Consider the following 27,960-nt stretch of genomic DNA (forward strand, 5'->3'; position numbering starts at 1 on the left):
CTGGATACAAATCCAGCGCGCTACCGACTGAGCCACATCCCCGCCCAGATTTTGTTGTTGATTATGTGTGTAAATGTACCTCCATAACTCTCTCCCCTTTGAGACCTGATTGTCTCAGATTTGTGACGGTCTTGAAAGGGGGGTTCCACTGTACCTTCCTTCTCGTGTGAAAGATCGTGCATTCCACAACAAACCAAGCCAGGCTTTCGCACAGAATAAAGGCACCCTTTCGCTTTGACACACTACTATTTACACACGTGTGCGCGCGCGTGTGTGAGGTACTAAATTCAATGTAACAGACTATTTCTATTTTATTTTGTTTTACCTGTTATCTGATTCTCCCACCTGTACCGTACAGCCTGTACATTAATTTTGACCTGGACAACGTTTTGCCCTAGATAGAACTGTGGCACCGCGCACGTGGGGGTGATTTTATGCGTTTCCAGATGGCTTATGTCACAAGTCTTATTCTTTTGCAGTGGTTTTCCTTTGGCACAACAAGGGTGAGCTTTGTCTTTGAGACACTTGACATTCTTAAAGGGGCATTGTCCGTGGCGGCAACACAAAAACGACGTTTGCATCTTTCAGCGTGATACAAGTTGCTTTAAAACTAAACACGGAGATTTGGTGTTTTGCACAATGAGTCTGGTAAAATCCCAGAACAGTGTGCCAAGTTGACTGTCCCTGTCGCCATCCACCACGTAGTTATGTCCTTTGAACATAAAAGTCATAATGGTCGCTTATAGTCGAGTTTGTTCCAGTTTAACCCATTCACCCCCGCCACCCCCCCCCCCCCCCCCCCCCCCCATCACCACTTGCAAATGGTTTGGTATCCTGCAACAGGTTCGTTGAAATAAGAACACTGACCCTGAGTACCACTATGAATTCTTACATCTGAGAAAATAAATTAGCAGTATAACACTTTTCCGGTATGGGCATGGAGGGTGACATGTCATAACTTTCATGACTAATTGTATTAAAACCAACCTTCCGTATTCCACACATACATAAAATCATGTGTTCAGCGTAAAATATTACCACCGGCCATGCTACGGAGATTTCATTTAGGGTATAGTCCAAGATGTTGGACCTTGTGTCATCACTTTTATGACTGAATCCAAAGCCACCATCCAGATTCCAAACACACATTCTTCATGCAGTGTAAAAGTCACAAGCGGCCTTTTAAAAATGTCTTTTGCCACGGTGGGTTTTTCCTTTAAGTGTGCCTCCTTATCTTTATTACTTTCACCTCGTTCCACAATTAGGCACAAAAGAACAGGATACAATTTTTGAAAAAAAGAGTCTTTGCACAGATAGATTTTCAGACGCAGTTTCACGATAAAGTTCGGCGAGAGGTATTTAAAACACCAGACTGGAGTCATAGACTTCATAACATCGTCAACGCTTACTTTGGATACATCTCCCTTTCTGTAAGTACATCTCTGTCTCACTGTCTGTCTGTCTGTCTCTCTATTTCCCTCTTTCTCTCTCTCCGTCTGTCTGTGTGTCTCCCTCTTTCTCCCTCATCCCATCCTTGTCTCTCTTAGCCTGACTAATTTGTTTGGTTTCTGGTGGCAGTCGCCTGAGTAAGGAAGCTCCGTGACTGATAGATTTCTGCTGTTATTTACTTTAGCTGCAAAAAAAAAAAAAAAAAGGAAAATAACAAAATAGAGAGAAATTCAACGAGCGCAGCACTTTGTAAACGATCGCAATTGTTGCTCTTTCCACAACAAAGGTTTTTTTCTTTCTTTTTTTAGTTAGCTTCACCCGCCGTTCTAAGCTCCACTAAATCGATTAGTTTTTGTTTGTTTATTTTGTTTTTTAGTCATGTGTTTATTTATTCATTTATTATTGAATCCTTTCAATTTCATGCCCGTCTTGAAATGATAGGAACTGATACTAAGGCTCAGTTGTCATGAATTTTAGATTAAAAAAAAAATTAAAACACGGGTATAGGATCTTACAAGTTCGTATTATCCTTCTTTGACTCTGTCAACGTCTCACCGCGCGTCGACTGCATGTAATAGTCGTTTACCACTTCTGATAATGTACTTCTGGATAAAATAATCTGGACAATCATCAGTCCACACAGACACAATGAAGGTAGCAGTGGTTCTCTCCCTTGCCGTGGTCCTGGTGGCGGCTGTGCCCTCCAAACGCTTCATCTCTATCCATGACATTGAGCACGGGCTACATCATCTGGGACACGAGATTGAGCACGGTCTGCACCACATTGGGGCAGAGCTGGAGCACGTCAGTGAGTGTGCTTTGCCGGCTGGAGGGGAGAAGGGTTGGAGGGGGGCCGGTTGGGGATGGTGTGGGGGTGGTGGGGCTGGTGGGATGGGATTTGTTGTAGATTGTGTGTGTGTGTGTGTGTCGTGTGTGTGTGTGTGTGTGTGTGTGTGTGTGTGTGTCGTGTGTGTGTGTGTGTGTGTCGATGTGTGTGTGTGTGTATGTGTGTCGATATGTGTGTGTCAATGTGTGTGTGTGGTGTGCGTCTATACATGCGTGTGTGTATATGCGTTTGTATGTGGGTATGTGTGCGCGCGCGCCTGCGTGTGTGTGTGTATGTGTGTGTGCAACAACATAGCACTCTGGAGAAGAAAAAAACACCCACTAGACTGGCAATATAATTGATTCTTTCTTGCTTGCAGCCGGGCTGTCCGGAAAAGACCTTGCCTGCAAAATCTACCCTCACGTGAAGGACGCGGGGGAGGGGGCTTGTGATGCCGAGTGTGTGGTTCTGGTTGTGGGAGTCCTTGCTCCTCTCTGTCCCCCCGCCTGTCATGTGTAAGTATGAAAGACAGACTGACGGATTTGAGCACGCACGCACACCGGACACACACCCGTACACGTTGAGAGGGTCACACACACATACGCACGCATGCACGCACGCACTGACGTACGTACGTACTACCCACGCGCACATACACGTACATACACACTCGCACGTACATACGCACGCACGCACACACACACACACACACACACACACTGACTCACATTCAGAGGGTCACACGCTCATACACACACAGGCAAACACACACACACACACACACACACACACACACACACACACACACTCACATTCACCTGTCTGAACATACAATTTTATGCAAGTCTGCAGTAAGTACTAACAATCAATCATGATTTTCAGTGTGTTCCATGAGGCTGACAAATTGGCTAACTGCTGAAATGCTTGCCACCTTCGTCTAAGGAAAGGTTTACGATCGCTCAGAAATACATGGTGATAATAATTCATTGTGACCCTTTACAATCTCTTCTTTTAACGCATACTCGGTTGACGTGTTTGGAGAGACACCGCTAGAATGTTCTCGAAATAAAAAGAAAAAGAAGCTTAATTCACAGATGTTGCATTATCTCTTTAGCTCCCTCTCTCTCTTTCTTTCCGTGTGTCAGTTTGTCTGTGCGTGCGTGCAGCGTACGTCAGTGAATGGTTTGTGTGTGTGTGTGTGTGTGTGTGTGTGTGTGTCTGTCTGTCTGTCTGTCTGTCTGTCTGTCAGTCTGTGTGTCGCTATGTGCATTACAGTCAATAATGCACATAATTATGTGAATTGGGTTCAAGAGGTTTATTCCCTGTTCATTACAGTAAAGTTCACGACAAAATATATGTCAAGAAAACAAAGGCAGGCAAAAAGTAAGCCATGTGCTTTTGTTTTGAACGAAATTTAAGTATTTTTTGGGTATGATAATGCGGTGGACAATTAGGTATAATGAAATGGTCTTTTCACATATAAAAGCCTGGGCAGATTGTGAGTGTGATCGTTTACACGGGAAGCTCGAAGGCTTATGTATTCCCTTGTAAACCATCTTGTTAATCCCCCCAGATTCGTCGGAGATCCTTCCACTTGGACAAATACCGAAAATGCAAGGCGTGGATGCTTTCTGTGCGGAATGGGCATTGTTTTCGCTGAATTAGTTTCATAACTGACACCCATGGGCGTTTCTTTTGTGCGCATTGGTGACGTGCGCCAGTGACTACGGGCACAGTGGAACCCCCTTTTATAGGACCCTCCGATTAAAGACTGATTTTCTCAGGGTTTTTTTAGATAGTAAAAGGGGGGTTCCACTGTATCGATTCTACGCAGTATAGCGAAAGAGTACACCCGCTGCACCATTACACCAACCCCTTTACTCTGCACTAAAACCTAAAGGAGTACTCGAGTGTCAGCGATCAAAGGACAGAGGTTGTGCTCGTTTTAGGTCTAAAAATCCAGAGTAAAGAAAACAACGTACAAAAAGTTCGGTAGCACCTTCTGCAGCTTACTCACCAGAATATACCTGCGCAGTTTCAGCGGCACAGACGACGCACTGCATATTATTGATCTGCGTTAGGGATTATCAATCAATCAATATGAGGCTTATATCGCGCGTATTCCGTGGGTACAGTTCTAAGCGCAGGGATTTATTTTTTTATTATTTTTTTTATGCATTTTATATCGCGCACAAATTCAAAGCGCAGGGATTTATTTTATGCCGTGTGAGATTGAATTTTTTTTTACACAACACATCACGCATTCACATCGGCCAGCAGATCGCAGCCATTTCGGCGCATATCCTACTTTTCACGGCCTATTATTCCAAGTCACACGGGTATTTTGGTGGACATTTTTATCTATGCCTATACAATTTTGCCAGGAAAGACCCTTTTGTCAATCGTGGGATATTTAACGTGCACACCCCAGTCGTAGTGTACACGAAGGGACCTCGGTTTTTCGTCTCATCCGAAAGACTAGCACTTGAACCCACCACCTAGGTTAGGAAAGGGGGGGGGGGGGGGGAGAAAATTGCTAACGCCCTGACCCAGGGTCGAACTCGCAACCTCTCGCTTCCGAGCGCAAGTGCGTTACCACTCGGCCACCCAGTCCACGAGTACTTGGCCTGTTTTTCTTTCACGCAACGTGTAGCGGGCTTAGATAATCTGCAGTGCGTCGTCTGTCCTGCTGGCGTTACATAGGTGAGTCCGGGCCTTAGCTGTTCGTTGAAGGCACACTCCTTCTCGTGAAAACACTCCGGCTCACCATCTCAGACCTGGCCAGGCTCTTACACGGGATAAGACCATCCCTCCACTTAGGCACAGCCCAAACTGAACAGCCTGGGTGTTACACGGGATAAGACCATCCCTCCACTTAGGCACAGCCCAAACTGAACAGCCTGGGTGTTACACGGGATAAGACCATCCCTCCACTTAGGCACAGCCCAAACTGAACAGCCTGGGTGCACTCTGTGCACAATGTCAATTTTGTTTGACTTAAGTTTCGAAAAAGGCACTGGTTGCATTTACAAAAGATAATTCAAAATCCACTGAATTAGGTCTGAGCATACCTATCACTTTAGAAGCTCTGTGTGTGTGTGTGCGTGCGTGTGTTCGTGTTCGTGTGTGTGTGTGTGTATGTGTGTGTGTACTTGTGTGAGCATCCGTCCGTGCGTGCAGCGTGCGTGCGTGCGTGTCAGTCGTGAAATCTTAAACTTCCACTGACAACGGAGACTGATCAGTCAGTAACCCGTTCAAAGTGACATTCCGCGGACAACAATAACCCGAACAAAGACCCCTCTGTCCTTGCCAGGTGTCAGTCTCTTGTTCTCCCGTATGACATGGCTTAATCAGTCATAATGATGTCTGTTATCGGCGACATGGTCGAGAGCTATGGCCTTTTTTTGATCATGCACTAATACAACTTTTCGCTAGCCTAGCTTCTGGTGACCTGTACGTACGTGATGTGATTGCAGGCAACTACTGAAGCAATCTACACAAGGACACATACGTTTTAGTAATGGTGTTATAACATCCGAAAGGGTGTGAAGGTGAATTTTCTCAAGGTAGAGCAAAGGTTTTTGTTGTTGTTGAAAGGGCTCCATTAATCAGGGTTCACTGCCTGGTTGGTAGTTTTGTCAACAGTTTTCCGGAGAATGAGATGAGAACATGTAGGCTACACTGCACGCGTTTCAACTGCAACGCACGGTAACACTATAATAAGCAGTGATATGAAATTATACACGCACGAGTGCACACAAACACAGACAGCCACAAAGACAGACAGACAGACAGACACACACACATACATACATACACACTGACGCTAACACACACACACACACACACACACACACGCACACACGGTGACACTCGCACATAAACACACACACACCGACACACACACACACACACACCGTCCACACACACACATATATATATATATATATATATATATATATATATATATATATATGCACTCTTTCACAAGCTACGCATATGCAATTCATCACCTGTCAGCGGCGACCCATTAAAACTTCAAAACTCACACCCACTTGTCTTGCATTTGTCCTATTTACACCCCCGGTATAGGGGTGTGTATAGGTTTCGCTCGATGTGTTTGTGTGTTTGTGTTCGCATATAGATCTCAAGAATGAACGGACCGATCGTCACCAAACTTGGTGAACAGGTTCTATACATTCCTGAGACGGTCCTTGCAAAAATTGGGACCAGTCAAACACACGGTTAGGGAGTTATTGGTGGATTAAGATTCTACAAGGACTTATAGAGGGACACCCCCGTTGGTCAAAGGGAAATAACCATTCTCACTGCCACCAACTGAGAAGGTTATTTCCCTTTGACCAACGGGGGTGTTTTTCCTACCTCATAGGAATTTCTTGTTTTGTTTGTTTGTTAGCTTAACGCCCAGCCGACCACGAAGGGCCATTATCAGGGCGGTGCTGCTTTGACATATAACGTGCGCCACACACTCAAGACAGAAGTCGCAGCACAGGCTTCATGTCTCACCCAGTCACATTATTCTGACACCGGACCAACCAGTCCTAGCACTAACCCCATAATGCCAGACGCCAGGCGGAGCAGCCACTAGATTGCCAATTTTAAAGTCTTAGGTATGACCCGGCCGGGGTTCGAACCCACGACCTCCCGATCACGGGGCGGACGCCTTACCAGTAGGCCAACCGTGCCGGTATTTGTCCTATTCGTAACCTCATACAATGTAGTGCACGTCTCGGTTGAAACCCTTCCCCTTACTCTCGTAAAAGCACACATTTTGCAGAACGTCAACACAAATCTCAACAGCTGCTCATTCCCCCTACCCCCTCCGACCGTGCGATTACCACAATGCTAGTAATGAGACTGATTGGAATGCATTTGTCAATTGCATACGGGAAAAATGAGTAAATTGTACCCGACTTGCTTTGAACCCTCCTCTTGTACTGTTTGGCAATGACAATAAGACAAAAGTCGATGAAGGTTTTTCATACATATTATTAATTGCCAAGTTTTTTGTCTATAAGTGTAGACTTGCTAAAGTCCAATCAACTCTCAACATGTACTTCAGAGAACTTGCATATGTACACAAAATAGACAAACAAGTACATCAGATTACAATGAGTTATGACAAAATGAAATACATTCATAATACATTCATACTTAACTCATAATACATTCATACTTAACTCATAACTCATAACTCATAACTCATAACTCATGAGTTATGAGTTATGAGTTATGAGTTATGAGTTAAGTGGGCTGCGTACACAGATCTGATACAAGAGTAACTGCACACGCTTTCCTGCTTTTGTATACCTAAAAACGAAATTCCATCTCACACGGCATAAATAAATCCCTGCGCCTTGAATATGTGCGCGATATAAATTGCATAACATAAACATAAAAAAATAAAAAAAATAAATCCCTGCGCTTAGAACTGTACTCACGGAATACGCGCGATATAAGCCTCATATTGATTGATTGATTGATTGCACTAGAAGGAAGGTATCTTTAAAACTGGACTGACCTTCACCATGAGACCCGTCCTCCACTTGGGCACATGCCAAAAAAACAACAGCCTGACTGTTTCCTTTGCAGAATTGGAATCTCAGTTTAGTTTTAATTTTGATGAATTCATTTTTATCAAAGCTAAGTGGTGCTACATGTAGAAACAAATTTGATCATTCATTAAAAAAAATCCCCTTTTTGCATACAAATCAGTCGGGCTGTTGCTTTTGAGTATGTGTACAAGTGGAGGGATGGTCCTATCCTATGGAGAAGCCTGGCCCGATCTGAGATGATGAGCCCAATAGCTAGTTTACACGGGAAGGACAGTGCCCAGTGGCTTTAACTTTGTCATCAGTGTAACTTCCGTGGCGGCTATACAATGTACAGGTACTGAGTGATGAACTTTCAAATCACAGACCGGACCGCGGTATCCCGATCGACCCTTTCAACTTGATGACAGTACGATAACAAATGCGCACAGAACACGTCCGACGCCGTACGTGAGTGGTGGAAGATTTTTTTTTAAAAAGCTCTCCGCGATCATACGTGAGAGATAAAACTATAGGATGATAATTGTTCTACTGAAAAAAAAAACCGAAAAAAAAAACCCGGGGCCACTCGGTCATGATTGGTACACTGATGTGATGAGCACTGAGGACGTTATCGGCACACATACACGTACGCACACACACACACACACTCAGGGGCGGATCAGTTGAGGCTTTGTAAGGGGGGGTACACTTTGAATCGAAAGTGAATGTCACGTGATGGGCGCGAAGCGCCCGAATTTGCTAGGGGGGTCCGGGGGAAATTTGTTTGGCCCAAAGAAGCAAAATGGTGCCATCTGGTGCCATTTGAACTTAGAAATGGTCATAGAATCAGCTTTCCAAATTTTTTTATTTTTTATTTTTTGCTGGAGGGGGGGTGCACCCTCGTCCGCCCCTGCACACACTGTGACACACACACACACACACACACACACACACACACACACACACACACACACACACACACACACACACAATGCCGGTGTAACACGAGAAAATTAATCCCACGAGATTTTTTACTCCGGAGTAAAAATTTCGTACGAAAATGTTATTCCCTTTAAGTCTCGGTTAGCTTTGAGGGTCATCAGTTTTACAAACTTGTAGGAAAATTAATTTATCCTACATACGTGAGAGAGACACCCGTGAGATAATAATCGTTCAAATCACACGTGTGTATATCATGTAAATGAGGTCATGTCAAGCAAGTCTGGCAGGGACCTGTTTTTCCACTGCTTATGATGCCAAAGTCACCGAGACAAACGTCATTATAGAAACACAAATTGCGCTCGCTAATTACCCTCGATGAATCTTTAGAAGTAACACGTCACGCCGCACTTTCAGAGTGACGTTTCTTTGCTTTGACGTAATAGATTGCACGAGGCTTTAGAAGAGATCAAGGTTCTAAAACAAGCGTCTTCAATTTAGCTGCCTCGACTGCAGGACATTTTCAGTAAAATACACGTAAGTACAGTATGTAGGATAAACAGAATACTACATGGCTTGCTGTTCCGTACCAGATTTACACTCGTTGCTTTTTCAAATAGTGAACAGCTCGCTTTCGCTCGCAGTTCAATATTTAAAAAAACAACTCGTGTAAATCTGGTACGACACAGCAAGCCATGTAGTATTCTCTATATTATATGAAGGCCAACGAAATACCGAGACCATAAGGTATGCGAAGTGATGACGTCGAATACGTGACGTAAGTTGATGCATGAATTCTTCCGGACTAGACTACATCAGTCAATTCCAAAGATCGCTTTTGTGAGGAAAAGAATTTGTTTTAGAGTTTGCTGTCCAGAAACCCGTCAAAAAAGAAGGGAAAATGTGTGTGAAAGAAAACAAAACAGGAGCAGAGTGATACGATAGGAATACAGAGACACGGGTAGGTGGACTGAAAGTAGTGTGTGAACAGAACAGAACCAATTCTGTCTGTTTACAACCGCATAAAAGCAGGAAAGAGATCGTCGTCACTGAGATTGAATTACAATAACATTAACATGCTTCCCGATTTGAAACTTCTCGGTCTTCATCGTAGATTGACGCCCTCCCAAAGTCTTCAATTAGCTTTTGTCGGGCGCCAATCCGGCCCCGACTGATGAAGACCTCGAAGTTTCAAATGGAAGCATGTTAAATAGTAGTAGTCTTAAGAGCGCACAGGCCCTGCCCACTTTGTTGATCCCGTGTGACGTTTTCCGCATCTTTCGCCGTGTTGATATTTCGCTTCTCGGCCTCGTTGATCTAGTATAAACTCTACATGCACTGAACAAAAAACATCCTTCGATAGTACTGATGAGCGACCTTGTGTACCTTACATTCATGGGGCCAAATTTGTCCAACCAATTTGTTTTATTTAACTTAGAAATTTGATTCATCCTAAAATGTTTTCCTTCTTACTCAAGGGACGTAACCACTCAGTACACGTTTTCGAAGAATTCGATTTTGGGGGTGAAATCTATTAAAATTTACCACCAATTTTCTTCACATGCAAGAAACTGACATGCTTTTCGTCCATGAATAATTTCACTTCTTAATTTTACCAGGAAACAACATTTCAGTCTTGAGTATATGTCGAGGGGGAAATATGTACACAGGCGAAAGATGAAATCGTGACACCCGACCTGCTCGTGACGAGCGCCTGTGGTTTACAGTGTGAGGTCGCGCCATTGGAATTCTAGCCATTGATTGGTCAAAACGTTTGACCTTCACCGACTAAGCAGTGTGTCTGCGCATGTGGTCCGATTCAGTCACCGGCGAGCAGAAAAGATCGTTGCTAGGTCCTCTTGATGCCAGACTCATTATTTCCTCAAGGAAGAAGATCCAAACGTTTGAAGGACATTGGTGTGCGGTGCTGTGCTTGGTAAGAAAATAATGTCATTGATCAGTCTGACGTTTTTTGGGGAATGAGCGTCTTTTATTTCGTTGACTTTGCTTCTGGCACTAGGTGACTGGCATCAAACGATCTTTTTTTTGTAACCTGCTTTCAAGGAATTTACAGAAAGTGTAGTTGCAACTTGTCAGAACCACTGTCATAGAAAAAGTAAAGCAAATAGCGAAAGGATCCCGTACTCATGTTAGTGGTATTTCGTCTGTCGTGAGTAGCAGACGACACTTTTCTCTGACCTGACCACAGGCGGAAGGTATCGTTCACTGGACCACTACTTCCATAGAAAGACTTTCTATGTAAGTAGTGGTCCAGTGAACGATACCTTCCGCCTGTGACCTGACAAGGAGAGTCGTGACTCGTGTTCTGTGATGAACCCTGACAGGAGTAAGAGAGGGGTGAATGAGAGAGAGAGTCGCCTACTTTAATTCCTATGCAGTGCATGTGCACAGCAGTGACGGTTTCTGAGGTCGAGTATTATGTTAACTTGAAATTCAGTTGAAAAGTAGGAATTAAGCTCTCTCCCAGTTGACAGCCAGTCCTCCCCAGAAGCAGACCGGCATAAGTCTGAGTAAATATTTGCTTTTACCCTGCATTGTGTACCTTTGTGTTCTACTACAGCGTTTTTTGTGTGGTCTTTCGTTACAACAAACTCATTTCAATTTTCGAGCTAATGCCACTAACTGAACAGCGTTTTAGAACAAACCTATGCCTCTCACTACAAATTCCCACCAGCCAAGAAAAAGTTGATAGAATAGGCCAGGGTCAAAAGATCGTGTAGGTTACCTAGCCCAAAGTTAGGCTAGGATAGCAACTGATCAAAAGATCAGACAAAGGCTCAACAGCCTAAGTACCAGTCTGTCAACATATCATATCATATCATTAACAGAAATCCAGAGAGAGAGAGAGAGAGAGAGATCTTCTGAAGGAATAGCCTACTGACAATTTAATTTTAAATGCATCATTCTCCAGGTGGTACTTCTTTCAATATAATCACTGGATGCATGTACTGAGTGCATTAAAACACAAGGAAGCCAAAGGAGGCTCTCTTGTGATGTAGTTTATTTTTCAACAACTTGAAGTTGAACTTTCACAACACGTTCTCATCTCTGTTAGTTATCAGTCACGTATCAGCAACTGTATTGATGTACTTAAAAATGAGGTATATATCTGGATGACCCCATCAGGGTCAGTTCACAGATAATGCCAAAGTGAAGATGCACTAACAAGGGTACAATGTGCAATTGATATTTAGATGGCTGTCATAGATATATGGTAGCTGGCACTATTGTCAGACGTGAATAAGGAGTATCATCAGCATAGTGACATTCTTGGTAGGTTCTTACTTCACTACAAAATTGATCAACTAGTAACAGCTTAGTGGTCCAAGTTCTGTTGGTTACTTGAGATCATTGCTGTGCATATGAGAAGTAAAGTTGGTCTTGAAAGGTAAAATTGCAGAACAGACTTAGACTTGATGAATGTCTTAAAGTTAAACTTTCTCAGAGAGAGCAAGAGAGACAAACAGAGAATGCCAGCGAGAGAATTGTATTAATGTTCTTTTAGTTTTACACAGAGAGAGAGAGAGTGTGTGTGTGTGTGTGACAATGAGAACATTGCAATTCAATTCCTTTTCCTTTGTTGCAGCTGGTAGAGACAGGAGAGAGCAAGGGAGTAAGAAAAACATCTGATGGCCAGTTTAGTCATAGACCTAGTCCGGCAGTATGAAGAAGCCAAGCCATTTGCAGGTAGGTGTTTTGTTTACTTAGTTTATCCACTACATTGACTCAATGACTGTTAATTCTGCCTTCATCAGTGAAACTGTAGTATAAATCCCTGCGCCTTGAATCCGTGGTTGAGATATGTGCGCGATATAAATTGCATAATAATAATAACTGATGTCATCAATCAGTTGGCAGTATTCATGGCACGTCTTAGTCAAGTTAGTGGCAGTAGAGAGTACTGGAAGAGCTACTAGAATGTGTGTCATCCGAGTGTAAATCTCTTTAGTACAGCTGTATAGTGTACGTGTAACAGTTTTGAAAATATATATATATTATATGTTAACCCATGAGAACAACTCACTTTTTTTTGTCATTGGACAGAACTTAGTTATAGGTACCCCCGCGGGTTAGGGGGAAGAATTTACCCGATGCTCCCCAGCAAGTGGCTCTATCCCATCTCCCCGAGTTTCCACGTCGCGATATAACCTTCGTGGTTGAAAACGACGTTAAACACCAAATAAAGAAAGACAGTTACCGTATTTGACGGACTACAAGCCGCGACTTTTTAAAAAAAAAAATCGCATTGCGGCTTATGAAAAGATGCGGCTAAAACGTTACCTAAACTTGAATAGCATTCACCTAATGGAAGTCGCCGCGGATTTTCATTTCGCTCGATTAGCTCTCTACTCAAGACTCGGCGCTTTTCTCTTTCTTTCGCGAATCTTCGTTTGTCAACAAGTCGTCGTGACAAGATAGCGTACAGAGAAACACCGGATGTATCAGGATCTCGCGCGCGCGAGATTTCGTTTTTTTTGTGTCTCGCGATAGTTGGAGGAGCGAGAGCCGCCATGTTGTGTTTTCGTCTGCTCGAAATGTGCGCAAAAGTCGTAAATCATCCCAAAAAAAGCTTATTCCGGGCGGGACTACATGTGTGTGTTGGTTACAAATTGTGTGTGTGATATTTTTCTTGAAACTTTTTCACTTTTCTTGTTTGTTTCACTTGTTTATTCTCGGAGCCGATTTCGCCAAATACCGTACTTTCGTTTGCCTGGTTGTTTTGATTGATTGACACGATCTGATTATATTTTTTTCAACGGCAGCTAATATAGTGACGCGGCCTATACGTGGCTCGTCCCAATTTTTTTGTTAAAAGTCCGGGGTGCGGCTTATAAAACGGTGCGTCTTGTAATCCGTCAAATACGGTATATGTACTGTAAGTCTTTTAAAAATTGCAGAGCTTAGGACCCCCAACATACACCTCCCTTTTTCTTCTGTTTTTGAGTCACTTGAGAAAATGTGACTATGTAATCGGTCAGTGTTAGTCTGTCCGGCCGGCCGTCCGTAGACACCACCTTAACGTTGGACTTTTCTCGGAAACTATCAAAGCGATCGGGCTCATATTTTGTTTAGTCGTGACCTCCAATGACCTCTACACTTTAACGATGGTTTCGTTGACCTTTGACCTTTTTCAAGGTCACAGGTCAGCGTCAAAGGAAAAATTAGACATTTTATATCTTTGACAAAGTTCATCGGATGTGATTGAAACTTTGTAGGATTATTCTTTACATCAAAGTATTTACATCTGTAGCCTTTTACGAACGTTATCAGAAAAACAAGGGAGATAACTAGCCTTTTCTGTTCGGCAACACACAACTTAACGTTGGGCTTTTCTCGGAAACTATAAAAGTGACCGGGCTCAAATTTTATGTGAACGTGACTCATTGTGTTGTGAATAGCAATTTCTTCCTGTCCATCTGATGCCTCATATAATATTCAGAACTGCGAAAGTGACTCGATCGAGCGTTTGCTCTTCTTGTTCTAATGGTATTTACAGCAGGTATTACTGTGCAGTTTAAGCTCTGCTCATTTTCTTCCTGAGCTGTTCCCTGCACAGAGAAACAAACGATTATTGATCTGCCTTCAGTGATGATGCAACACATAGGAATGGGCAAAGCAGCCCTCACCCTTGCCATTCTAGCTAGCACTGATAGCTGATAAATGAAAATGCCAAAAGCCATCTCCAAAAAATTGTCGGAGAGCGCTAGGGATGCTGCTCTCAGCTCTGTGGCTATTTAGAAAAGTACAGCAGAACCTGCATGATAAGACACTGTAAATGTAATGATTCTTGATTTAGTTCCCTGAGGAAGGGATTGGACAGCTTTCATATATATATGTGAGATGCTCTTTCTTTTGTGCTAGGTTCACTGAGGTGTGTGTGTTGCAACAGTACACACAGTTTGGCATATACAGGGTGGTCCCAAAAAATGTAGACAGTTTTGCGTGCCTGTCATTTCTGCTACAGGGCTCCCACCTATTCTTTTTCACCTGGAATGTCTCACACAAGCATGCAAGTTTAGTAAGGCACAGTTTTTTCTTCTTTGCAACATCATTTCTGGGCGTAGTTCAATAGTTCATCACATTCTCAATCCAAGCACCTCGTCCCCAGATCTTTCTCCTCCAGATTTCTTCCTCTGGGGGTACTTGAAGGAAAGGGTTTACCACAACAATCCACAGACAATACAAGCGCTAAAGGAGAACATTCTTCGTGAAATCAGGAGGATTCCACTCGAGACCTTGGACAGAGTTATCAACAACTTCAATGTCCGTGTCGCAGCCGTAATCCAGAGACGAGGTGCTTGGATTGAGAATGTGATGAACTATTGAACTACGCCCAGAAATGATGTTGCAAAGAAGAAAAAACTGTGCCTTACTAAACTTTCATGCTTGTGTGAGACATTCCAGGTGAAACAGAATAGGTGGGAGCCCTGTAGCAGAAATGACAGGCACGCAAAACTGTCTACATTTTTTTGGACCACCCTGTAAATATATACTAGATGAATACCCGCTTCGCCGGGTACGGCTTCGCCGGGAAGAAGTCGAGCCGAATACCTGGCTGCGCCGGGGACCCGGCTTTGCCGGGTGTACGCCGGCTTTGCCGGCGCACCGCACGAAGGAAGGGAGATAAACGCGCAAAACACTGGAGAAGAGTAAAAATAGTATAACGGGAATATGGATTGAGCGTTGTCGACAGTGACCTTCTAAAAATAGAAACAGGAATATGGATTGACGCCACACGAAGGAAGGGAGATAAACGTTGAAAACACTGGAGAAGATAACAGGGATCGCGCTAGCTTTTTAAAAAACGCGTACGTCATACGCAACGAAACGAAAAAAACGCGTCACGGACCAATATTTTTGCGTACTACGAAAACACGTACAGACACAAACAAAACACGCACGAAAGACTTAAAGACACTCCTTACCTAAATACGGCGAGTTTTCCTGTCGAACTCCGCGCACGCCTGTCGAATAACACCCCTGCTGTCTCCAACCTTCGGGCCTTGCGAGTTTGTTTCCCGCTCTAATACGACTAGACACACTTTCCGCCTTTTGGAAGCGCGAGATGGGAGAGCAGCTAATGTCTGTTTCATTATCCGACAAGACATTATCTGGTAATACCCTCGTTACGTTCGTTTGCGATACTTCGATGCAAAAAGAAACGGACTTTAGTTTTGACGCGCAGATTTCATGTGTGTCGTCACTTCTCGAGCCCTATAGTCAGTTTCAGGATCGGGTGATTATTAAGTCAGAGCAAAAGCGCTGCGTGAAGACAAGAAAAAGTTACAATATTTTTGCGTATGGCTTACGCAGCGCGGCGAAAAAAACGCGTCAGCGACTTTTAAAATGCGTCAAATACGCAAAAATCGTGCGTAAACGTGATCCCTGAGATAAGGAAGAGTTACTGGGAATGGATCCAGAGAAAAACCAAAATCGGTTCAGCGCTGCGCGCTGAGAGCACGTGTTGAAATATCTCATCGAGCAGGTTGTGTCCGGGGTGTAGCTGAATATGCCCACCAAATTTGAAACAGATCCATCGAGAACCTTGGGCGTGCATCGCGGACACACACAGACAGACAGACAGACACAAGTCGTATATATAGATATATATATGCTTAAAATGCTAGTACAAGATTATGATCAGAACGTCAGAGTTCTTCCAAATTGTCAAAATGTTTTGAAACTGGGGACCATAAATGTTGTGGTGAGAAATGTCGTTCTGTGTTTTCAGACCCCCGCACACGTCACTGGCTGTTGATGGCAGACTCTCCATTGCCAGTATGGATTCTGACGTTGTCGTACATTCTCTTCGTCATTGTGGGGCCACGCGTCATGAAGAACCGTCCACCCTTGGACCTCAAGTGGTTCCTGGTCATCTACAACCTTGGCCTGGTTGGACTGTCTCTCTACATGTTTGTTGAGGTAAAAACTTGTGTATTTTTAACAATACAGTGGAACCCCCCTTTCAGGACCTCCAACAATCTGAGAATATCGGGTCTTAAAAAGGAGGTGGTTTTAAAATGGGGGTTAATTTGCAGACATTGTGATCAGAAAGTCTGAGAAAACAAGGTTTTAAAAGGGAGGGGGTCTTAAAAGGGGGGTTCCACTGTATAGCGGAAGACCTCCCCCCCCCCTCCCCCTTTTTGAGTCACTTGAGAAAAAGTGACTCTATGTAATCGGTCAGTGTTAGTCTGTCCGGCCGGCCGTCCGGCCGGCCGTCCGTAGACACCACCTTAACGTTGGACTTTTCTCGGAAACTATCAAAGCGATCGGGCTTATATTTTGTTTAGTCGTGACCTCCAATGACCTCTACACTTTAACGATGGTTTCGTTGACCTTTGACCTTTTTCAAGGTCACAGGTCAGCGTCAAAGGAAAAATTAGACATTTTATATCTTTGACAAAGTTCATCGGATGTGATTGAAACTTTGTAGGATTATTCTTTACATCAAAGTATTTACATCTGTAGCCTTTTACGAACGTTATCAGAAAAACAAGGGAGATAACTAGCCTTTTCTGTTCGGCAACACACAACTTAACGTTGGGCTTTTCTCGGAAACTATAAAAGTGACCGGGCTCAAATTTTATGTGAACGTGACTCATTGTGTTGTGAATAGCAATTTCTTCCTGTCCATCTGATGCCTCATATAATATTCAGAACTGCGAAAGTGACTCGATCGAGCGTTTGCTCTTCTTGTTTTTGTGAGATCCACCATTTTAAAACTTCCTCCCTTTTAAGACCTCTCAGATTTTCTGTTCATAATTACTGTAATTATTTTTACCTCTATTTTTAAACTCCTACCTTTTTAAGACATGCATGCTTTCAAGACTTTTTATGTGTGAATACAATTGCATGGTCTCATGTCTTATGGTCTTTTCACGTGTATTACGGTACTGTAAATGGAAACAAGTCGCGTAAGGCGAACATATACTATATTTAGTCAAGTAGCTGTCGAACTCACAGAATGAAACTGAACGCAATGCCATTTTTCAGCAAGACCGTATACTCGTAGCATCGTCAGTCCACCGCTCATGGCAAAGGCAGTGAAATTGACAAGAAGAGCGGGGTAGTAGTTGCGCTAAGAAGGATAGCACGCTTTTCTGTACCTCTCTTTGTTTTAACTTTCTGAGCGTGTTTTTAATCCAAACATATCATATCTATATGTTTTTGGAATCAGGAACCGACAAGGAATAAGATGAAAGTGTTTTTAAATTGATTTCGACAATTTAATTTTGATAATAATTTTTATATATTTAATTTTCAGAGCTTGTTTTTAATCCGAATATAACATATTTATATGTTTTTGGAATCGGCAAATGATGGAGAATAAGATAAACGTAAATTTGGATCGTTTTATAAATTTTTATTTTTTTTTACAATTTTCAGATTTTTAATGACCAAAGTCATTAATTAATTTTTAAGCCACCAAGCTGAAATGCAATACCGAAGTCCGGGCTTCGTCGAAGATTACTTGACCAAAATTTCAACCAATTTGGTTGAAAAATGAGGGCGTGACAGTGCCGCCTCAACTTTCACGAAAAGCCGGATATGACGTCATCAAAGACATTTATCAAAAAAATGAAAAAAACGTCTGGGGATTTCATACCCAGGAACTCTCATGTCAAATTTCATAAAGATCGGTCCAGTAGTTTAGTCTGAATCGCTCTACACACACACACAGACACACACACACACACACACGCACACACACACGCACGCACATACACCACGACCCTCGTTTCGATTCCCCCTCGATGTTAAAATATTTAGTCAAAACTTGACTAAATATAAAAAAGCCAGCCTGGTTATTTAGCACCAGAACCTTATGGGTCCCGGGACTGTCAAGCGGGTTAGGGGGAAGAATTTACCCGATGCTCCCCAGCATGTCGTAAGAGGCGACTAACGGATTCTGTTTCTCCTTTTACCCTTGTTAAGGTATTAGAACACACCTGAAAGTACGCTGGAGTAGCCTCCCTTCCCGGATTTAGAACGCGTTTCGTGTCGTAACAGATTATCCACTTATTAGCCATATCCGTATGCAAAATAATGAAATAAACATTAGGAAATGGCAGAAGTTTACAAACATCGACATTCTGTTTCAGTGCAATAAACAACAATCGTTAGAACTTGCATTTACAACATGTCGTGCGTGAGAACGTGTCAGTAAACAAGCACTGGTTGCCTGGCTGAAGAACCCTACGAGTCAAGCAAAAACAGACGACAAGTAATGGAAAGCAGTCTGCGGATAAACATAACAAACTGCTGATGAAAAAGTGTGTTCATCCCTGCTCTGGATAAAAGACATCGAACTGATGACAACGTGGCAGTGTTCATGCGAACATATTTTTTTCAGATTATCGCTTCTACATTTTATTGCACGTACTTGGGGCAGATCTGAATTTCACACTGGAAGATGACAAATCGGTCTTGTGAGTTGAGAACCACATGTTCTTTGCCAACAGAAATCACGATGGGACAAGATGCAGATTGTGTTGAAGAGATGTTTGCAGATTATCGCATCTACATTTTATTGCTCAGATCAATGCACGTAGTTGGGGTAGATTTCACAATGGAAGACGACAAATCGGGTCATGTGAGTTGAGAACCACATTTTCTTTGACGGCAGAAATCACTATGGGACAAGAGGAGAATTGTGTTGAGGAGGTTAATACTGACTGACTTTAGATGAAGAGTTCCTAGACCTGGTTTTTGTAGAGAGGCATCATGATGATATCCTGTTTTTTTAACGTTCTTGGTGACAACGCGCCAGAATCGCACGAAGATCGAACTCTCGAAGAAAACAAGTTTATCGCTGAACATCGGAAATGTGAAAGTATTGCTCTTCCTGTCTGATCAGTCTCCCCGTCAGATCTACAGGCTCCATTATCAGGTAACTTACCAAACCGGAGTGTGTGTGTGTGTGTGTGTGTGTGTGTGTGTGTGTGTGTGTGTGTGTGTGTGTGTGTGTGTGTGTGTGTGTGTGTGTGTGTGTGTGTGTACCGGATTACCATCATCAACGCACCCTTTTGAACTTTTCTACGTAACCTTACTATGCCTGCTGTGACATTCATGAGGATTAATTTATTATGATTATTGGACAATCGTGTGCCTGTGCTGGACTTGCACGAAGACAAACGGCGTCGGAACGGTATTCGTGCTGCCAAGTGTATGCGCCCAGAGCGCAGTGTGAACCAAGATGAGTGTGTCATTGTGTGGCAGTTTTGCTTGATTGATTTATTCATGATTTAATTTGCTTTTTGGTTCAATAGTAAAATCTGTGTTCGTTATACTTCGTATTTTGTGGTGTGATTCGCCCGAGTGCGAGACCCCCTTCCCCGAACGCCTCTGTGGGTGGAATTGTATACTTGTGTGAGTAACGTGAGTGTGTAGATGAGAATGTGAAAGTTGTTTTGGACCCAGACACACACAGCAGACACCAACACAACAGCTAAGTTTCAGCCTGACAAAGAAATCCAGTGACACAGCTAATGGCTGTACAGTACTTGTTATTTCTCTATTAAAACAAATGTGTCAAGATCTTTACCATTTTCTGTCCTTTTGTGGGAATCTCGGAATATTTGCCTTGACTCTGTGAAAATTGGAGTGCAGTGCTAGAGAATGGAAGTGTGTTTTGTTTACGCTTGAAATTTAACTTCGGAATGGGTGTACAAAATTGTTTCTTTTATTTTATTTACATAAAACTGCAAAGTAACTGTGTTTTGAGTTCTACATTTTGATCCTATATCAGTCGTCTTCATGTGTGGACATACAAGACTTCATTCATTGACATATGTGAACGGCTCAGATCATGGGTGAAATTGACACCACCAGATTAAAATGCTCATTTTAAAGCCATCCGTTTGAATTAAAAGGAAACAAAGCATACCACACTGCTTAGTTTGAAATGAACAAAAACGAAATGAAAGGAACCAACAACATTGTTTTGTGTGTGTGGATTTTAAACACATTTTATTCACAAAACACGGCAGAAAATGGCGACTGATTTGTTGCACAGCGACAGTACACTTTTTAAACCCAGGCCAGTACTTTCATCAATGACAGAAGAAAGCAATGGAGGCCTGCATACTACAGTCTTATTGTTCTTTTATGTGCCTGAGGGATAAAATGCTGCAGTAAACTGACTTTTAAGATGTCATTGCACTCGGAAGATTTGTCTTCCGCTAATAACTTTGGTGTCACACGTTATGGGCAAACTTGAGGCAGGTCGCATTCTTGCAAAATATCATTAACAACAAAGAAAAGTCATTTTTAGCATAGAAATAGAAAAGCTTTACCATAATAATGTGTTTTGAAAAAGAAAAACATTATAGTGTCGGCAGAACACGACTCTCGTTAAGTCAAATGAGTTTCGTGTCACATCGTTATGGGCGGAAGATTGTGTTCAAACGCTGTAGTAGACGAAAATTGTATTGAAAAATTGCTGTCTGTATCATAATTAGCGCCCATAGACTTTTGATGCACCAAATATTGTGTGAAAATATGACGTAATTGAGAGCGTGACCTCATAGTTTGTTCCGTCAAACTTATCAAACCTGTTATGGGCGTGAGATTTCGTCAGTGATGTTCTTGTTTTGGACTTTTTCGCTGTCCTAATCAAGCTGGAACAAATCCAAAGGTAAGAAATGTTTCTTCTATTGTATCCAAAGTCATTGGTTGGAACTGAATTCTATTAAATACGTTTCAGCACTTGGAAATACGTGATTTGTAATGTTCTGTGATTCCCGAATTCGTGGCCGTCAAAGTAATGGGGTCTGATAGTTAACTTTTTGGTGTTTTTCTTAAGCTTAAAAGCTGTTGCGTTTATTTGTCATGATGTCAACACATGAATTGTCTTCCGCGTGCAGGAACGGATGAGCACAGCCACATCAAACGTCGGTTTGTGTATGTGCCTGCAGAAGATGTGAACAGGCACAGGCCAGAGCGGACAGGGACAAAGCCACTGAAGAACACCCAGAGACTTCACTGCGTGAAGAGAATCCAACCTTTCGTGGTTGCAACACGAGAGCGCTCTTGTTTTTGTCAGGGCTGCCAAGAAGATGCTGACTGTGAAAATGCTGAAATTGCTGGAGACTGGAACGTGTCGCGACTTGCACCTCCAAGACGGAGACAAGCACGGGCAGACCAGCCAACGGCCCCCGGACACGCTTCGCCTGTGCAGCTACCACAGCAGCCAGCTGCGCCCGTACACCTGCCAGATCAGCCAGCTACGCCCGGACACCTGCCAAATCAGCCAGCTACGCCCGGACACCTGCCAGATCAACCAGCGACGCCCGTACACCTGCCACATCAGCCCGGACACCTGCCACATCAGCCAGCTACGCCCGGACACCTGCCAGATCAACCAGCGACGCCCGTACACCTGCCAGATCAGCCAACAACGCCCAGACACCAGCCAGATCAGCCAGCTACGCCCGTACACCTGCCACATCAGCCAGCTACGCCCGCACACCTGCCAGATAAGCCATCTACGCGCGTTCACCTGCCAGATCAGCCATCGACGCCTCAACAGCTGCCAGACCATCCAGCAAAGAGGTAGACCTAAAGACTTTAACATGAATTGTAATAATGTAAATATTTCATAAGACTAAAACTGGTTGCAATTGCACACACTGGTTTCACTATAATTATTTTAAAATCGTATGTACAGAATCTATATTGATCACTCTCATTCACATGCACCAAGAATACTTTTTTCAACAAAAGAATGAGGAATTCAAAATTTGAATAAAATACTAAAGCCAGTTCACACACTCTGACACAGATTTTCTTTTTAACAGGGAACTCAAGATTGGGGACTACGTGTGAGCCTACCTGTTGACTGTCAATGGGATTGCAGCCAAGGGAAAGCATTGTGTTGCAGTAGTAAGTTTTGATTGAGCGCATTAATGCATAGCACAACACTACACGGTGTGATAATTTCACAATCACTTTTTTCAATTTATTGATAGCTAGTACTGTAATAGCATATTACTTAGTGTAGCACGCAATAACTGATACTGTCATCATTTTCACGAGTTTTCATTCACAAACACCTGGGAAATAAATCTCATGTTCCCGATGCAATAAATCCCTGGTTACCATAGTTGCAGGAAGCGGGCTATACATGGATGATCAAAAGCAAACCCAATAGAAACGCTCGGGGATTCTTCGGCTCTTTTCATTGGCGTTTCACCAGACCTAGACAGACGACACTACTTTGCAAAGTTCCAAAAAAACGAACTGGCAAACTGGCACAAGTAAACAAAAAACAAAACTACTTCATGAAAGGTCATAAATTCATCACAAACAAATGAAACCTAGTGATACGCTTTGTCTTCGTACAAGGTCATGGAGTGCGTGTATCCGTGTTTCGATACACAGACGTTCAGAGAAACAGGAACGTCAAGTTCAAGTCAAACCAATTGATCCCTGACACACACATTTTGACCCGTGCACAAGACGCTGTATCACTAAACGAAGCGCAAATAAGAAATAATAATAAAAGCAAAGAACAGAGCAACGAGATATGCAAACATCTAACAAAGCCGAGCAAGCAGAATGACAGGTCTAATGAAAAACAAAGAGGCACTGAGTCGGAAACAAGATCGCGATTCTTTCCTTCGCTGCACGACGCACATCTTCTGTGACCTTTGACCCAACGTACCTTGCTTGCACGATGTAAATCTTATGTGAGCTTTGACCAAACGTAGCTTCCACATTCAATCACTAAGCTTAGATATTTACAACTGAAAACCAAGGGGGTGGAATACTGAGAGGAACCTACAGAACTGTGCAACCTGGCATACTTATCCCAACATTTTATGAACTCAAAACACAGAAAGTTGCTTTCACACGCCAACATCTTATAATGTTGTTAAACCGTGTGTACACAAAGATGACATTTTTGTCAAATCATACTTGTGCGTTGACAGAGCTTTTTACGTCATGTATTTGATCTCAACTGTTGACCCGTGATTTGTAGAAATGTAAAACATTTTACAAATGATGAAATCGCGGGGCGCGCCGCGTGATTTGTAACCACTGTTTTACAAATCACGTGGCACACCTCGAGATATGTAAAACATTTTTTTTTTACAAATGACGTAAATGCGCCCGATATTTTCTTGTCATCTCGAAAGTCCAGGGCGGTAATTACGATGTTGAGAATGTTTTTGAGAACTCCCGTGCACATGTTTGTGACGGACACACCGACAGACAAACAAATCTGCGCTTATCACGCTTCGAAATCGAATTATAGAAAATAATAACATGTGCAGATTTACTCAAACACTTCCATTTTCATGTGGATTTTTGGCCTGGTTGACTGGGATCTGGACAGCAAATATTAATACTAATAAAATGAAAAGGTATGTATTACTTTGTGGTTTTAGGTTCGACGTAATTTGTAAAATGTTTTTACAGTTTTACAAATCACAGGTTAACATCAACTTCCATGGTAGTAAATAAATATAATACTCTGCAACGGATTTAGGTATGAGTCGGTACTTATTGTATTTGTTCCAGATCGACAAGCTGGAAGAGGAAGGTGTTCAGGTCCGGTTGATGAAGCGTGTGAGGAGCCGCTACGTTTTCTTGGGATTGGATGGCAAAACCTTCGTGTTCCATGAGGAAATTGTCAAGAAAATGTCTACAGTATTAGCAGAATAGATTCAAAGGGCAAACATTTTTGACTCACATGCGAAGCAAAAGTGAGTCTATGTACTCACCCGAGTCGTCCGTCCGTCCGTCCGTCCGTCCGGACGTCCGTCCGTCCGGAAAACTTTAACGTTGGATATTTCTTGGACACTATTCAGTCTATCAGTACCAAATTTGGCAAGATGGTGTATGATGACAAGGCCCCAAAAAACATACATAGCATCTTGACCTTGCTTCAAGGTGAAGGTTGCAGGGGCCATAAATGTTGTCTAAAAAACAGCTATTTTTCACATTTTTCCCATTTTCTCTGAAGTTTTTGAGATTGAATACCTCACCTATATATGATATATAGGGCAAAGTAAGCCCCATCTTTTGATACCAGTTTGGTTTACCTTGCTTCAAGGTCAAGGTCACAGGAGCTCCTCAAAGTTGGATTGTATACATATTTTGAAGTGACCTTGACCCTGAACTATGGAAGATAACTGTTTCAAACTTAAAAATTATGTGGGGCACATGTTATGCTTTCATCATGAGACACATTTGGTCACATATGATCAAGGTCAAGGTCACTTTGACCCTTATGAAATGTGACCAAAATAAGGTAGTGAACCACTAAAAGTGACCATATCGCATGGTAGAAAGAGCCAATAAGCACCATTGTACTTCCTATGTCTTGAATTAACAGCTTTGTGTTGCATGACCTTGGATGACCTTGACCTTGGGTCACATGTATTTTGGTAGGAAAAATGTGTAAAGCAGTTCTTAGTGTATGATGTCATTGCTAGGTTTAGTTATTTGACCTTGACCCTGAAGGTCAAGGTCATGTAAAGGTCAAGGTCAAGCATGTGAGTCGTATGGGCTTTGCCCTTCTTGTTTTGATTGACCTGCACCGAATCACGCTTTGCCCTACAAAGTCCAGAAGATGTGGGTCTTGTACGACCCATACTTTCTAACTGTGACAGGGTGAACTGCCAACACTCATAGAGTTATGTTATGTCCGGTCATTTAATTGTTTTTCTCTTTCAGTCCTAATCTAATTATCTCCCCCTGACCCATTGTTTCTGCCTTCAGGATCGCTGTGTTTATTGTAAACTTGGAAGTGTGTCTTAGATGCTGGACCCTGATTGGTTAATTGTTTAAAAGGACGCGCGCTATTCCCAGATGGGGGCCCGGTAGCTCAGTTGGTAGAGTTTTTCGTTTCATGCTAAGTCACTGTATAATGTTTCCCCATGTAATGCATATCAGAATGTTTGTCTCGAGTTCTACTTTTTATGTGTATGATAAATACGTTTGCCGATTATCTCAGTTTGGAGAGTTTTGTTATTTTCTGCACCGAAGAAGTTTCAGTGCCTTCGCTAGAACCGTTATTTTTCTAACCTATTAAATAAATATCGATTTTTACGTAATGTTACTTATTTTGCTGGAAAGTTAAATGTCGTAGCTGTATTGGTTGTTAGAATTAGTTATGTTCCTTTTTTGTCAACTGAGTGTAAAGGTATTGCGAGAAACATAGACTGATTCTGTGTTTCCAGCCGTATTCAGGCCGAATTTCCCCCCTGCTAGTCAGTTCATTCCAATAAAATATGCGGCCAACTTGAATGCATTATCATAAAATATGTTGAACCAGTGTTGCCTCAATGTGTGTGGATGCATTGGAATGTCTTGGTGTCTACGTTATGCGCGTACATAAGATAAGATTTGATATAACAAAATATTAACGGAAAACCGTTACAGTTTCTGTTTCGTTTTGCTCTTAGTACTGAAACGAATACAGATGAGGGTTTCTGTCATTGTTCTGTAAAATGTGGGGAGCCTGCTACCTAAGGTGTTACATTTATTGCACATCAACTGCAGCTACCCGGCAAAAACATCATCCAGAACCACGATCCAATATGGCGGTCACTCTCTTTTACACGCTAAATCAGCCTGACTGCCCGGTGGATTTACACGAAATGGGTATGCCCTGTAAGTTCAGATACCAAACAAACTCTCTGGGGTAAAAAATCTGAAATATTGTTCAGTTTAAGTCACCGTTTCCACGGTTGAAAGTGAGTCTTACCATCAAAAACGCTATTTTGAGGGTAGGCGTGGTCAAGGACCTGTGACGTCATAGTACAATATTGCTCAAATCCAGGAACAGCGGTTTTGAGAAGAAGAAATGCATATCTTTGAATACACATAAGTCTGTGACCCAAACACGGCTGTTAAACATCTGATCAATAGCACTGAAGACATATCCTTAACTTGTTTGTTATACCTGTATGAGCAGAAGAATTTGCGGTAACCAACACAGAAAGACTGTCAAAGTCTGGAACGCTTGTTTCTTTTTGCGTTTTTCGCCGTTTTGCATCCTACAGACTCTAAGCAACAGTACTATATCACTTAGAGTGCATTCTCTTGCACTTTATTTTTGACCGTCTGTGCAACACTTCAGTGACCCATGATCTGAGCTGTTCACACATACACAGTCGAATTATATACTAAATTAATTAAAATAATGTAATAGTTCATCTTTTCAAAAATTATCTTCTGAATCAGCAAAATGCCCCTTTTATTTTATTTTTTTCTTTCTCCAAGCCAGAACTTACATAAAAATAATATTTTAAAAGTGACATGTCGCTTTTACTTACTTGTCTCATAGGTAGAGCAAATGCATAATGGGTAGGGGGTAGGGGTAGTACAATCATTACAATTCAAGATTTTGTGCATTAAGGTGTGTATCTTTTTTTTCCATCGGTAAGGATACCTCAGCTTGAATTTACCTAAGTTTTAGCGCATCCTAATCACTTTAGCACTTTATATCATATGTTTATTTCTGTTTCATGCTTGAAAATGACTTTCAAAACTGATACAAAAGTGTTTTTCTCATATTACCAGGACAGTAACTATGTTGTATGCTTTATTTTGTTCCTATATTAGTCATCTTGAATTTTGATCAATTAATTCACAGTAAAATGTAAACAAATCTTCAGTAGTAATTGCATAAAAAAAGTCTGATCAATTAGCATGTTATTTTTATCTTAAAATGGGCGCGTTAAATCCTAATCTGTTTGTTTTAATGGACTAAGCAATCCTTGGACTGACAGAAAAGATGTATTTTAAAAATGTCCAGTTACTTTTACTTATTTTTCTAATTGGAAGAGAATATGCACTCTTTTTTGTTCAAATGGGAAGGGGGCAAGGGTAGTAAAAGCAACACAGTTCAAGATTTTGCATGACAAGAGGTGTGTTTCTTTTAATTGTGATAAAGAGGGATAACTCAACTTGGTATCAAACACTATTTCTGAACACTGTAACCACTTATAAGCACTTTTAATTTATGTTTTCTGTCTTCCAAACTTCTAATTCAGCTTCAAAAATGAGAACAAAAATGGTTTTTTTTTCTGAATTCACCAGTTAAATCACTATGTTGGATGTTCTATTTTGCTTCCCTATTTATCTTCTTAAGTTTTTGATCATCTGACTATCTTGCTTTTCTATTTGGAAGATAATATGCACTCTTTTCTGAAAAAT

General features: G+C 42.1%; 3 protein-coding genes across 4 annotated transcripts in view; all 3 read left to right on the plus strand.

Moving 5' to 3' along the window:
* Positions 1-1,276: 1,276 nt before the first annotated feature.
* Positions 1,277-3,368, plus strand: LOC138965834 (uncharacterized). Of its 2 annotated transcripts, none has more exons than XM_070337929.1 (4): positions 1,277-1,430; positions 2,084-2,257; positions 2,655-2,790; positions 3,158-3,368. In XM_070337929.1, exons 2-4 carry the CDS (start codon positions 2,098-2,100, stop codon positions 3,192-3,194), a joined length of 333 nt encoding a protein of 110 aa, XP_070194030.1. In that variant the 5' UTR covers positions 1,277-1,430; positions 2,084-2,097; the 3' UTR covers positions 3,195-3,368. The 2 variants fall into 2 exon arrangements, with proteins under 2 accessions (XP_070194030.1, XP_070194031.1); XM_070337930.1 differs by having other exon boundaries at positions 1,307-1,430; positions 2,093-2,257.
* A 7,180-nt stretch (positions 3,369-10,548) lies between these two features.
* The window catches only part of LOC138966491 (very long chain fatty acid elongase 2-like), a 34,612-nt gene continuing 17,200 nt past the window's right edge, over positions 10,549-27,960 (plus strand). The window contains exons 1-3 of the mRNA XM_070338759.1: positions 10,549-10,705; positions 12,377-12,477; positions 16,523-16,713. Of these exons, the coding sequence (XP_070194860.1) occupies positions 12,420-12,477; positions 16,523-16,713 (249 nt within the window). The 5' untranslated portion in view covers positions 10,549-10,705; positions 12,377-12,419. The remainder of the gene's footprint in view (positions 10,706-12,376; positions 12,478-16,522; positions 16,714-27,960) is intronic.
* On the plus strand, positions 21,414-26,041 carry LOC138966489 (keratin-associated protein 4-5-like). The gene is made up of 3 exons (XM_070338757.1): positions 21,414-22,344; positions 22,590-22,674; positions 24,316-26,041. Exons 1-2 carry the CDS (start codon positions 21,849-21,851, stop codon positions 22,628-22,630), a joined length of 537 nt encoding a protein of 178 aa, XP_070194858.1. The 5' UTR covers positions 21,414-21,848; the 3' UTR covers positions 22,631-22,674; positions 24,316-26,041.

The sequence above is a fragment of the Littorina saxatilis genome, linkage group LG5 (genome assembly GCF_037325665.1).
Source record: "Littorina saxatilis isolate snail1 linkage group LG5, US_GU_Lsax_2.0, whole genome shotgun sequence".
Taxonomy (NCBI): domain Eukaryota; kingdom Metazoa; phylum Mollusca; class Gastropoda; order Littorinimorpha; family Littorinidae; genus Littorina; species Littorina saxatilis.

What these genes read in the sequence shown, in the direction of transcription:
- LOC138965834 (XM_070337929.1), top strand. Translation starts at nt 2,098, where the DNA reads ATGAAGGTAGCAGTGGTTCTCTCCCTTGCCGTGGTCCTGGTGGCGGCT. An exon ending in GGCAGAGCTGGAGCACGTCA is followed by an intron (nt 2,258 to 2,654) that starts GTGAGTGTGCTT and finishes TCTTGCTTGCAG; the next exon opens with CCGGGCTGTCCGGAAAAGAC. An exon ending in TGTCCCCCCGCCTGTCATGT is followed by an intron (nt 2,791 to 3,157) that starts GTAAGTATGAAA and finishes CATGATTTTCAG; the next exon opens with TGTGTTCCATGAGGCTGACA.
- LOC138966489 (XM_070338757.1), top strand. Translation starts at nt 21,849, where the DNA reads ATGCTGACTGTGAAAATGCTGAAATTGCTGGAGACTGGAACGTGTCGC. An exon ending in CCAGACCATCCAGCAAAGAG is followed by an intron (nt 22,345 to 22,589) that starts GTAGACCTAAAG and finishes TCTTTTTAACAG; the next exon opens with GGAACTCAAGATTGGGGACT.